This window comes from Rhinoderma darwinii, chromosome 2 (assembly GCF_050947455.1).
Source record: "Rhinoderma darwinii isolate aRhiDar2 chromosome 2, aRhiDar2.hap1, whole genome shotgun sequence".
Classification (NCBI taxonomy): Eukaryota; Metazoa; Chordata; class Amphibia; order Anura; family Rhinodermatidae; genus Rhinoderma; species Rhinoderma darwinii.
Genome location: NC_134688.1, coordinates 201,305,232 through 201,319,609, shown reverse-complemented (window position 1 = coordinate 201,319,609; position 14,378 = coordinate 201,305,232). Strand labels below are relative to the sequence as shown.

At 43.6% G+C, this 14,378-nt stretch overlaps 1 protein-coding gene across 7 annotated transcripts in view; it reads left to right on the top strand.

The window, feature by feature from the left end:
• Positions 1-14,378, top strand: part of DMD (dystrophin) — a 2,416,993-nt gene that overhangs the window by 1,701,354 nt on the left and 701,261 nt on the right. For all 7 annotated transcript variants that reach the window (XM_075852742.1, XM_075852740.1, XM_075852736.1 and 4 more), the window contains one exon: positions 7,701-7,855. In XM_075852742.1, coding sequence (XP_075708857.1) covers positions 7,701-7,855 — 155 coding nt within the window. The remainder of the gene's footprint in view (positions 1-7,700; positions 7,856-14,378) is intronic.

Below are 14,378 nucleotides of genomic sequence, written 5' to 3'. Positions count from 1 at the left end.
AGAATAAAAAAATGTATAGCATGTATCAATGGATTTAATTTGCATGGCTATATCCACTGTATTAAAATTGAGAATAAACATCTCGATATTGGGTTGGGAGTGATGACATGCAAACAACTCTTGCATCCTGCAATCCTACAGTGAAGAGGTTTTTTTTTGTGGCTTTCACTGCTTTCCCTCCTCCATATAATAACCTTAAAGGGTACTTGTTATTTTGTTTGACTTTTCAGGGTCAGCTAGTGTGTGTGTGTGTGTGTGTGTGTGTGTGTGTGTGTGTGTGTGTGTGTGTGTGTGTGTGTAGATGAGGAGCAGCACTATTTTTGTCCATTATATGACTTTGATTTTGCAATTTTTAGCAGTTTTCCCCTTTGCATGCTGTATCTGTAGTTTTTATTTCTCCCTGAGTTGGGGTAGTGGAGACTGGCAGCCATACAATACACACAGTAAGAAGAGGAGAATCTGCTCCATAACCTTCTCTCTCATATAGAAAGAGCCCCAGGATCATGCAGGACATATATGGAGAAGTACTGACCTGTACTGATGTGAATAAAGTGCTTTGGTTGTGATAGAAAATTTCTATACCTGTCATTCTGCTCTTATCTCCTGCACTTCTTACTCACTCTCCCCACCCTCCCTTCTCCATAGGCTACAATAGACATGTGTAATCTGATACATATGAGCTGCAGTCCGACTCCAGACGGGTAGAGAAGAATTTTCAGTGAAAGTCAGTATAATAGAGGGAAGGGGAGCAGGAAAACAGCCAGATAAGAGCCTGAAAGAGGCTTGTTACTCTGATAAGATATATTACAAAGTTTCTTATAATCGCCTGTACTATTCATTTATGCAAAGCTTGTTGTAATGACGGTGTCCATTTAATGGTTATACTGTCTGAGGGATTTCAATAAAGCACTAATATGTTATAAATTATATTTATCATAGACATATATGTATATAGGAGAGGTTTTTCTCTAAAATGTGGGATGGTGCGCACCCCTTATCAAAATAAAGATGGGAAAGTAAACCGATCAATTGTATAAATGCCAAAAGGCTGCCCACTTCACTCAGGAAAAGGTACTGTACCACCAGAGCACTTCAATATGAGGATCATGTTTAGGTATGGCCAAAAGAAGTTGCAGAGTCATATAATGTTTTAAGTGTACAATACTTTATTGCATCCCACAGCCTTTTTTTTTTTTAGTCACTTCAAGTCTATATATTGTCATTGAACATAGGACATACAGTTAGATTTCTGTCCACTATTTTTTTAGTGTGTTTTCTCCCAAGAACTATATATTAATGGGGATGACACATTTATTTTTAAAATGAAAAAAAATACAAATATTAAACAGCAGCATCTCTTTAGTTGAAGATTCTGCTGTGCTTGTTTTCTGTCTACATGTTATTCCATTTGGGCAATTTACAGATGATGAGCCTCTGCAGTGCTTACATGGTATATTTTTTAATTATGACCCTAATTACCATAATTTGTCCTCCTTAAACCTGTTACTGTGAGTTAATCTCCATTGGGGAAGAGATAGACATTACAATAAATGCACTGTGTGAGGATAGTGATGTATTTGCTCCATTAGCAAGCAGCAATTAAAAAAAATTAGAATAAGACACATAATATTCCATAAGCAATGTGTGGGCCATTTTTGTCAATAAAGGAAATACATCAATTAATTGTGTTGGTGGATTCCTAAGCAGTGCTAAATCCTCCCATCAAAGCATGGTTCGACAACTTAGGGTAAGTTCAGACGTAGCGTAAAAACTGCGGATTTTCCACAACAGATTTAGTTGCAGAAAATCCACAGCATAAGGGCTTAGTTACACAAGCGTGTTAAACGTCCGTGGGACGGCCGTTGAAACAGCGGCCATCCCACTGACCTATGTAATTCAATGTGGCCGTTCACACAGCCGTTGTTTCAACGGACCGTGTGAATTGTCCGTGCGAAAATAGGACATGTCCGTTTTTTTCGCTCATCACGCATCCCTCCATAGACTCTCAACTATGGGGGAATGCGTGATATCGCATCCCGCAGCGCTGAGCACAGATGCACCTCGAAGGTAAAAAACGGCAGTTTTTCATGTCCGAGATGCGCAGCTCTCTTGTGAATCAGGCCTAATACAGGAGCAGCAGTGTGGATGAGATTTGAATCAATCTCATCTACACGCTGCGTAAATGCTGAGCGGAAAAAAATGCTCAGAAATTCACCTGTGGTGCGTTTTTTTAATCCGCAGCATGTCAATTGTATTTGCATAATCGCTGCTTATTTGTTGCAGATTTTTGCCAACTGAATTCAATGGGGAGGTAAAAGCCGCAAAAAATGGCAGATGTTGCATTTTTTGCGGCGGAAAAGCAAAAGACGCAGAAAAAAATCGTATACTTACCCAGAATTCTGTGTTTCTTCGTCCAGGCCGGCCTCTGCGATCCACCTTTTTAGTAGATAAGCGGCACCAGTTTACCTAGCAGCTGTTTATCTCTTCTTTCCTATTAAAATAACATGCACACCGGGCTGAATGTGCATGTTCGTAGCTAGGTTCTCCAGCACCCGGGGCAAAGATTCAGTTTGGCGCCCTCCCCCCAACCTCTTTCCTGACATCTCCTTCACACTCGCCATGTTTGTTTTCTCTACCAATCAATGACGTGTCATTTCTTTTCCACATTTTTTTTTATGTAACTCGAGCATAAAAAATATTTGTACATTTTACAAGCAATATAGTTCTATACACAACACAAGAACCAAGCTCATTACATATATACAGCACCAGAACAAAGCTCATTACATATATACCGCACCAGAACAAAGCTCAGTACATAAATACAGCATCAGAACCAAGCTCAGTACATAAATACAGCTCCAGTACCAAGCTCTGTACATATATACAGCACCAGAACAAAGCTCAGTACATAAATACAATACCAGCAGAAATACAGCTCAATTTAGTGGAACCCCTGCCGTATAGGTTTGCACTAATTTGTTTCCAGCTCCCAGCATGGCCCGAACAATGATAAGGATATGCTGGGAGTTTCTGTTTCACAAAAAAAAAATCATATAATAATCATACCACCCATCATCTCGCTGCAGATCATACAGTGACTACAGTACTGATTAGAGGCAGAATAAACATTTACATTAAGTCACACACCGATGACGTCTCAGATTCTAGTTCTTTTTCTCCATCACACACATCGTGCCCCCTGTAGATAGTGCCTGCCATAGAGCCCCTTGTAGATAGTGCCCCCCATAGAGCCTCCTGTAGATAGTGCCCCCATATAGCCCACCCCTGTATATAGTGTCCCACAAATAGCTCCCCATATAGTGCTCCACAGATAGCACACCCCTGTATATAGCCCCCGTGTAGATATAGCCCACCCCTGTATATAGTGCTCCACAGATAGCCCACCCCTGTATATAGTGCTCCACAGATAGCCCACCCCTTTATATAGCCCTCCTGTAGATATAGCCCATCCCTGTATATAGTTCTTCATAGATAGCCCATCCCTGTATATAGCTCCCCTGTAGATATAGCCCACTCCTGTATAGTGCTCCACATATAGTCCACCCCTGTGTATAGTGCTCCACAGATAGTCCACCCCTGTATATAATGCTCCACAGATAGCCCGCCCCTGTATATAGTGCTCCACAGATAGTCCACCCCTGTATATAGCCCCCCTGTAGATAGAGCCCCCCATAGATAAAGCCCTCCCATGGATAAAGCCCCCTGTAGATAAAGCCCCCCCTGTAGCTAAAGCCACCCCCGTAGATAAAGCCAAGATAAAGCCAGACACTTTTTTATTACAATAAAATAACAAACTATTTAATCTCACCTTAATCCCATCCAGCAGCAATGGAGACCTGCTTTCTTCTGCGCAGGTCTCCTGGGGTTTAACAAAGCATCTATGAAAGGCGCTGATTGGCTGGGCAGAAAGACTTTTCCTGTCATTCAGCGCCTTTCAACGACGCAAGCGTCGCGCCGCTTCACTCGTAGAAAGGCGCTGAATGGCCGGGCACGGAACATACCCCGCCATTCATTGCTTTTTATTGTAGCTGTGTCCTATAGACGCAGGTACAATTATAGTGCAGGAGGGGGTGGCACTGGCGCCCCCCTCTAAGTTGCGCCCGAGGCACATGCCCCGCCTGCCCCCCCCTAGCTATGCCCCTGACTTAGGAAACATAGTTATTGCCAGATGGGATTACATTCAAGAATGTAATTCCCTAGAGCAAATTTTGTGCAGAAATTGAGCTAGCAAAGTTGGTTGGAAATTTTTGCTGCAGAATTGTGAATGCAGCTGACCACTTGTATCTATTCCCTTCTCCTTATAGACTGTAAGCTCATATGGGCAGGTCTCCTACCTATAATATTTTGTAAATTCTGTTTTACTGTCTTTTGTAATTGGACCTACTGTTGGACTTAGTTGGGAGCAAAAAGGAAGTGTCCCCTCCCCCCCTCTGCTCAACATGTAGTTGAACAGTTTTTGTGCCATTAATAATGCCGTAGTAATTTCTTTTTGGGGAAGCCCAAGGACTTTTTTGTTATCCTCTAACTACTCATTATCGGACTCACTTATGAACCAAATAGTGCTAGTTTCAATGCTTTGGCGTCTGACATGCCATTGAGACATATTAGAAGTTAGTGTTTGTATCCATGATCTTGTAATCCCCCACCCCACCACCACCGGATGCCAAAAATCAGGGGGACTTGTGCTCAATTGAACACTGTGCCTCTCATATTAAGGCCCCATGCTCACGACCGTGGAATTCATCTGTAATTATGGTCTGTACTTACTGACCCATTCACTTCTATTGACCACGGACACCTTCCCGTATATTTACGGGAAGGTGTCCGTGCCCTAGAAAGGCTCCGCAAAAGATAGGACATGTCCTTTTTTTTGCTTTTTACGGACTCTGCTCCCATACTTTATATGGGAGCACGGCCTGCAAATGCGGGTGGCTGTCTGTGGCCGTGATTATGGGCATGGTCGTGTGGAGGGGGCCTTACTTGGAGATTTTTGAATGTCCTGTGTGAACAAGGAACTGAGGAATAATGGGCAGCTCTGTCAATTGCTTCTAAGTGTAGAGGCTGATTTACAGATTGTTTGTTAGTACCTGTAATGGCTCATTCAGACGAGCGTGATTCTCTGCCGTGTGATGTGCGTTGAAACAACGCACAGCACACGGCCCCATTGATTTCAATGTGGCTATTCACATGAGTGATTTTTCACGCAGTGAAAGTTTGTTGCGTGAAACTCACTGCATGTCCTATATTAGTGCGTTTTCACGGACGCAAATCCGTGTTTCACGTATCCATTACATTTAAAAAAAAGTGCTTGCAAGTGCATGAAAAACACACGCCACACACAAAGCACACTGATGCAAAAACGCAACGCACACGGACAGATTTCCGCAAGTTTTTTACGCGTGTAAATCCGTCATGCTCGTGTGTATGTAGCCTAAGTATGTAAGTATGGGTAACAAGTTAACGTGCAGCAAAGCTTAGTAAAAAGCACTATTAACTCCCCTGGCTACAATTAATAAGATTAATAATATTTTTTTAGGGCACATATTTGCAGCCCTGATATGTTTAAAGAATGGTATTTGCAGTACAATAAACAGTAGATATCAAATATTAATCAAAATGTTTCTATTCAATAATAATCATATCAAATATTGTGGGGGGAGTTAGAGCATCAGATAAGTTTGGGGCTAAAGAGGGGAGGCAAAAAGTGTCATAGAAGAGGCGATCAGCTCAGTCAGCGTAAGGATGTGGGCATCAAGACTTTTATCAGCCACCTGCTGTGTGTAGACCAAAGAAGACAGTGGGCAGTTATGCTTCTGTATGTCTTAGTGTCACAGCAGTGGGTTGCCAGGCTCATTGGTGGACAATATTGACAATTGGGTCTACCCATCATAGCGTGGGCCGTAAGTCCCATTGAAGGTTTTGTACATATGACCCAAGGTCCCTGTTAAGCTGAAAGTTGTGCCTAAAAAGTATTTGAAAGCTGGTGTGGTTATTTCCATAATATAATTTATTGGCAATGGTAGCACCCCTAGAGATCCTGCCATATTGAGCCCCATAATTCTTGTTATAAAGTTATTATTAGGTTAATATGATTATTGTATTGTTTTATTCATCTGTTTAACTGTAAGTAGGGTGATAGAGTGTGCTTCGCGGGTGGAAGGGGTATTGGTGAAGCAGAACTCTGTTATGTCACTTTTTTAAAGAATATTATTAAAATGCTGTGTCAAATTATATATTTTGTTAAAAAAAACAATGTATAAATAAGATAATGTAATGTATCAACACAAAGAATTCATTGTAAAAAAAATAATTGCCTCCTGTATCATAATAGAGCAGAAGTATATCTGTAATCTGATAAATAATTTTGACTTGATCAGGTGGCTCAAGTCTAAGGCCCCATGCACACGACCGTGTTTTTGCAGCCGCAATTCCCCCGAAAATCCACTGGAGAATTGCGGCCCCATTCTTTTCTATGGGGCCGTGCACACGACCGTAGTTTTTGCGGTCCTTGCACGGCCCGGGAGCCCGGACCGCAGAAAGAACGGGCATGTCTTACTACGGCCCGGTTCTGCGGTCCGGGCTCATTGAAAACAATGGCGGCGGCCATGTGCATGTCCCGCGATTTGCGGGCGGCCTGCGGCTGACAGTCCGCTGACAGTCCGCAGCCGGCCGACCCGAAAATCACGGCCGTGCACACGGCTACGGTCGTGTGCATGAGGCCTAATGCTGTGCGGGAAAAAAAAGAAAATATAGATTATATATATTATATAGATTATAGTAGATTATAATGCTACGTCACCTTTAGGGTACATTCAGATAAGGTGTCCGATCTGCGCTCGTAAAAAACAGCAATTTTCCTACATTTCTTGTCCGTGTCCGTTGCGTATTGGCATCAGTGTGCTTTGTGTGTGGCATTTGTTTTTCACGTCCGTGCAAGCACTTCATTTTTTTTTAAATGTATTTATCTGCTTTTCAATGTATTTGATGCCTGAAACACGGACAACACACGGATGTCATCTGTGTGCTGTCCGTGGTTTTCACGCACCCATAGACTCCAATGGGTGACTATTGAAAACGCACCAAAACGCACCAATATAGGATATGCAGTGAGTTTCACGCAACAGACACACGCTGCATGAAAAACAACGAATGTGTGAATGGCCCCATTGAATTGCATATGTCCATGTGCTGTGCGTGATTTCAATGCACAGCACACGGACGAGTATTACGAGTATTATGCAATGTTTCAAGCAAGAAAACTATAAACTGCAAACACTTATGCAGTTACCATGGATTACCAGTAGATGGCAGTGATTACATAACATTCTTTATATCAGCTAGAGCAGTAATAAATTGGATGCGCTAGTATATACTGGTGTCATGTATTTCAACAATAGTTGCAATCAATATACAAAATTATGAATAATATAGAAAATAAGCAATCTATCTTGTTTTATTACGAATAGCATGACTTATAAACAACTTTTCAGTGTAGTTTTCAGCATCTCTGCACGCACTTTGCTTCGTAGCCTTCAAGATAATGTAATTCACTTTAAATAAAGCATCCAGATATTATTATGAATGCTTGACTAATAAAAGCCTCGTAGGACATGAATTTTCCAATCCTCCCTTTTCATCATATCTAATAACTGGACCACATATATTTCCATTTGCAGCAATTTTCCAAGGAACTTCGACAGTGGCAGATTAATGTAGATGGGGCAAATGATTTGGCCTTGAAGCTTTTACGTGATTATTCTTCTGATGACACCAGGAAGGTGGAGCTGATGAAAGACAATATTAACATGACCTGGACAAGAATAAACAAAAGGTATGACATGTCTTATATATACTGTATACTGTAACTTCATATTGAATGAGTTGGAATGACATAGGCAAATTGTCATATCAATGTATTGTGACTTCTCATATATTTCATGCCACTCTGAATCATAACTGACCTGCCAGTATTCCTATTCACTAGGTTACTAAGATAACACCTGAACGTGACTTCTAGTTTACAGTGGTGAATGACATATTCAAGTGCTGTTTCCATTATTATATTATATCGTGGTTAAGCTTTGGATTCTCCATAGACTTATGAGTTTTCCAGAAGCGAAATCTTGGATATTGCACTAGATGCTTTTATAAGTCAAAATGTGTGCCTGTATAAATGTAACTGTATTTTCTAAAAGGTCAATTACATACATTGTCCTATGACTAATGGAAGTATCAAGAACAAAAAATAGTAGTATTTTTGGAATTTAGCGACCCCCAAAGATTGTCAAAATGTAATATTTTACCTGGGGAATTCCTTAAAATACAAGCTTAAAGAATGGTATTATGTGAATAACTTATTTTAATGAAAATATTTTGCATGCATTGTTTATGTACAATGACCACCCCAAGAGGCCAATATACACAGAAGATAATTGAAAATCTGCCGCAGAAAAATCTGGTCTTTATTGTAGTATCATAATGATTGATTCGAATGATTTTTTTTTTTTAATATGGCAAGTTTTTGAAGGGTTTGTCCCATGCTGACAACTCCTGTCCATATGCCCTGTTAGGACATAGAGACCTTATAAAAGTGGTTCCCCCACTCAAGACTTCCTCATTGAGCAAGAACAGAAAACTACTTAGTAAGGCCCCATTCACTTCCCATTATTGCCCTATTTATCGTGTACGTCGGGAAAGCTCCCGACGTGCCCAATAAACAAGTTCATAGGGCTCCATTATCCGAAAGGGTGTCCTTTTGTTCTTTTTTTTGCTCGAATACGTACACCGCACGATAGAAGTTTTTTAACATGGAAGACTATGGGTGAGGATGCCACTGTATAGCATTCGTCACAGGTATACATTAAACGTATACCTCGGGGAGCTCCCAATATCACTGTCCACATATGGCAGTGATGTCAGGGGCTTCTCCAGAGCCGGAATCTGGGGCCAGAGCGTTTCTGGGTTGTAGGCAGCCCTACAGTGGCCTGTGGCCTTGAGAATGGCCTGGGCAGGGAGCCTATTGCTTCATCCTTTGCCATAGAGATAAAGTTTAACTGTAACTTTGTCCTTTGAAGTGTCGCTCCCCTCGGGCACTGGGCCACAATGATGCATACTTGGAGGGGCCACATTGGAGATGCAGGCCCCGGGCAATTTCCCAGTTTGCCCCATTAACGCTGACCCTGAGTGTATATCGGATTCTTGGATGGAAATGAAGCATCTATATGAGTAGTCAGATTTGCAGCGTATGAAATTGGTTTATATACATCCCCTCTCAGCTTACTGCTTCATTACCAATGCAGTCTATTGTTCAGAATTTATACATTATAGAACACCCTATAGACCAGGGGTCTCAAGCACGCGGCCCGCGGGCCGCATGCGGCCCCTGGGGCTGTCATCTGCGGCCCGCGGGACACAGAGCCGCTAGTATCGGCTCTGCTCCGAGACTCTGGAATTCCCTGACATCGCTGTCCACATATGAACAGCGATGTCTGGGGCTTCCCCAGAGCCGGAGTCCCGAGCAGAGCGCTGGTGTCGGCTCTGCTCCGGGACTCTGTGGAATTCCCTGACATCGCTGTCCACATATGAACAGCGATGTCTGGGGCTTCCCCAGAGCCGGAGTCCCGAGCAGAGCGCTGGTGTCGGCTCTGCTCTGGGACTCTGTGGAATTCCCTGACATCGCTGCCCATATATGGACAGTGTGTCAGGGTCTTGCCCAGAGCGGAGCAGAGCGCTGGTGTCGGCTCTGCTCCTGGACTCTGTGGAATTCCCTGACATCGCTGTCCACATATGAACAGCGATGTTTGCGGCTTCCCCAGAGCCGGAGACCGGAGCAGAGCGCTGGTGTCGGCTCTGCTCCGGGACTCTGTGGAATTCCCTGACATCGCTGCCCATATATGGACAGTGTGTCAGGGTCTTGCCCAGAGCGGAGCAGAGCGCTGGTGTCGGCTCTGCTCCTGGACTCTGTGGAATTCCCTGACATCGCTGTCCACATATGAACAGCGATGTTTGCGGCTTCCCCAGAGCCGGAGACCGGAGCAGAGCGCTGGTGTCGGCTCTGCTCCGGGACTCTGTGGAATTCCCTGACATCGCTGCCCATATATGGACAGTGTGTCAGGGTCTTGCCCAGAGCGGAGCAGAGCGCTGGTGTCGGCTCTGCTCCTGGACTCTGTGGAATTCCCTGACATCGCTGTCCACATATGAACAGCGATGTCTGGGGCTTCCCCAGAGCCGGAGTCCCGAGCAGAGTGCTGGTGTCTGCTCTGCTCTGGGACTCTGTGGATTTCCCTGACATCGCTGTCCACATATGAACAGCGATATCTGGGGCTTCCCCAGAGCCGGAGTCCCTGGCAGAGTGCTAGTACAGGCTCTGCTCCGGGACTCTGTGGAATTCCCTGACATCGCTGCCCATATGTGGACAGTGTGTCAGGGTCTTCCCCATAGCGGAGTCCCGGGCAGAGCGCTAGTATAGGCTCTGCTTCGGGACGCTGTGGAATTCCCTGACATCGCTGCCCATATATGGACAGTGTGTCAGGGTCTTGCAAAGAGCGGAGCAGAGCGCTGGTGTCGGCTCTGCTCCTGGACTCTGTGGAATTCCCTGACATCGCTGTTCATATGCGGCCCCTGGGGCTGTCATCTGCGGCCCGCGGGACACAGAGCCGCTAGTATCGGCTCTGCTCCGAGACTCTGGAATTCCCTGACATCGCTGTCCACATATGGACAGCGATTTCTGGGGCTTCCCCAGAGCCGGAGTCCCGAGCAGAGCGCTGGTGTCGGCTCTGCTCCGGGACTCTGTGGAATTCCCTGACATCGCTGTCCACATATGAACAGTGATATCTGGGGCTTGCCCAGAGCCGGAGTCCCGGGCAGAGCGCTAGTATAGGCTCTGCTCCGGGACGCTGCGGAATTCCCTGACATATCTGCCCATATATTCCTGGGACTCCAGCTGTGCTCCTGACATCACTGGGACTCCTGCTCTGGGGAAGCCCCTGACATCATTGTCGATGTATGGACAGTGTGTCAGGGTCTTCCCCAGAGCGGAGTCCCGGGCAGAGCGCTATTATCGGCTCTGCTCCGGGACTCTGGGGAAGCCTCTGACATCGCTGTCCATACATCGACAATGATGTCAGGGGCTTCCCCAGAGCAGGAGTCCCAGTGATGTCAGGAGCACAGCTGGAGTCCCAGGAAGAGCCTACTAGCGCTCTGCCTGGGACTCCAGCTCTGGGAAAGCCCCTGACATCACTGGGGCAGCCTCTACAGAGGGCACTGGGGCAGCCTCTACAGAGGGCACTGGGGCAGCCTCTACAGAGGGCACTGGGGCATCCTCTACAGAGGGCACTGGGGCAGCCTCTACAGAGGGCACTGTGGCAGCCTCTACAGAGGGCACTGTGGTATCCTCTACAGAGGGCACTGTGGCGTTATCTACAAGTGGGTGTGTGACAGTATCTGAAGAGGACACTGGCATTATCTAGGGGTGTGTTGCATTATCTACAGAGGGCACAGTGGCCTTATCTACAGAGGGCACTGTGGCCTTATCTACAGAGGGCACTGTGGCCTTATCTACAGAGGGCACTGTGGCCTTATCTAGGGGTGTGTTGCATTATCCACAGAGGGCACTGCGGCAGCATCCACAGAGGGCACTGCGGCAGCATCCACAGAGGGCACTGCGGCAGCATCCACAGAGGGCACTGCGGCAGCATCCACAGAGGGCACTGCGGCACTATTTAAAAAGGGGCTGCCCAATCTTGACATGTGTGCTAACTGGGCCACCGGACTGTGTTTGGCGACACTTAAACTGGAAAGCTGGATTGTTGAAATAAGCACGTGGAGAAATATCTCAAATTTTAAACCTAGCGCTATTATTATAGTAATGTAGTATTATTATTCTAGTAATATAGTGTTATAGTAGTTCAAATAACTAATTGATTAACAATAATTTTGGATTGTATCAAATTTGAAAGTAATGCGGCCCGTCAACTTCCCATTTTTTCTATATGCGGCCCACTTACCCGGCCGAGTTTGAGACCCCTGCTATAGACTGTAAAAAGTCTGATACTAATTTTCTTCATTTAGGAAAAAGAGCTTTGGAGTACAAACAGCTGTTATTACAAGTGAAATACTGTACAGACTAAGACACATGCTGTACACATTTCTGTTTTGTCAGTGAGACTGACTTTGTTCCTAATCAGACCACATTGTAGGGGGCAACATGTAATACAGCAATGGCAAATATGAAATGTAGAATGGTTGGTATATGAAACAATGTCCCTTTTCTTTGAGACAGTTTTGACACAAAGCCTATTCTGTTCTATGCATGATAACGTTAATTGAATCCAAAGTCTGCAATGCTGTCATACTGTCTTTGAGGTCACACCATCAAATTCTAGTCTCACAATTTTGTTTCTTTTTTTTCTTCACTAAAAACATGACTGACCCGTTAAGGGCCTGTTCACATCACCGTTGCCCTTCCGTTGAGAGCTGCGACTGCGCTATGGATTCCGTCAGAATGACGGAACCCTGTCACGACGGTGACAGAAGTAAACCATTAGCTAGGTTTCAGTCACCATTGAGTTCAATGGTGAGGGAAACGGAAGCTAAGGTTTCCATTTGCCTTTCCGTTGAGGGGTTAACCCGACGGAAACCTCAGACGGAAGCCCTCAGCGGAAAGCGACGGTGATGTGAACAGGCCCTAACACATCTTATTAATTTCCAAGGGGCTCAAATTTATCCCAAAGTGTATCAGCTTTGAAATAATTAGTTTTTCTTTTTTTATTAGGAATATGTTTTGTTTTTTAAAATCACTGATATAGACTGATGCATTTTAGCATCAGAAATTAATAGAATCAACTGATTCATCATGATCATTTATTTTTTTAACAACAAAAAAAAGACTACAAAATTGTGAATCTAGCCTTAAAAAACTCTAGACCTAGAAATGAATGATAAATATGAACAGAAGAAAACCTTGACCACAGTGTTCATTACTCTGCAGGTTTTCCTGCATGTTAATAAAAGGAACTTGGAGAAATCTTCTACTTGAAGTAGGGCTTAGTATTTTTTGTCTCCTATTGCAGACCGAGCAGTGGAGGAGGGCTCCTGCTGGAGCCAGTTGCCTAAAACTGGCCATACATTAGGGATTTCAGACGTGCGTTTTCTGAATGACTTCTTGTGCACGGTTGGTCTATGAAAGTTTTTGTTTTATATGACAACAAAATAAGTTTAAACAACAAATCATTGAATCTCTGCCATGATCTGTGGCCTAGTCTGCGTTTCTATTGATGGGATACAGATCTTTCCTTTGGCCAAAACTACTTTCCAAGACTATACCGGACAACGACTGAAAAAATCCAACACCGCAGATTAACTTTTCCACAGATATTTGTCTTTGGTCGCATCTGTCACACTCAATCAAGTCACGGAAAAGTGTCAACAGTCGTCAAAATGTGGTCTGAACCGGCCTTTTTCGGATGTCAAAAATCTCTAGTGTATGGCCAGCTTTATAGCCAAAAACAGATCTGGCGTGAGGTCTGTGAGAAGGAGGGGATAGCTGATATCCTGGGACATGTCAAGAGAAATTCTTTATATATTTCTCAAAGTTTTGATTTCAATATCAGACAGAATAGTAGAAATAAAGAGGAGTAATTACTGGGATATTTTTGTGTGTGTTTTAAATATTTATTTTGTCTTCATACCTTTTTAAACTTTTTATTCCAAAACTTTTGCTAAACCAGACATTATGTCTAGTCTAGATCTTGGGTTATTCTAAAAAAAATTGCTGTGCAGCTTCACTTTTGGCTCACTCCCTCGGTGGCTGAGGTTCCATTAATACTGGGGCATTATACAGATGTAGCCATCTTTATCTTGACATTTAACGCATTAAATAAACAGTGGCAAGAAACTTAACCTGACTTTTTTAAAGCCTTGTAATGGCTTTTTTTGTGTGTGATATCACGCTGCAGCAAGTTATCAGATTCAAGATAAACTTGACTACATCTGTAGTAGTAGCTGATGCATTTTTCATATATTTTATTCAAAGTACTGTACCTATAAACCTTTCTCTGAATTCTTTCTAAATCAAACAGCTTATCATTATATTGATCTCTCCTACTTTTTTTTATTCATTTTATAGTAATGCTGTGATTTACCTTTAAAGATCTATTATTGAGTTGCCGCAAAAATGCATAACAGAAAACCTACATTGTGTACATGAAATTACATTTCCTGTACTAGACAAGAAAATATTTGCGGTTACAGTCTTTTTAATAAAATCGATACTTTTTTTTTTACCTAGGTAACATAACAAAACATCAACAGCGTTTTGTTTTTTGATACATACTGACACCCACATTCTAAATTAT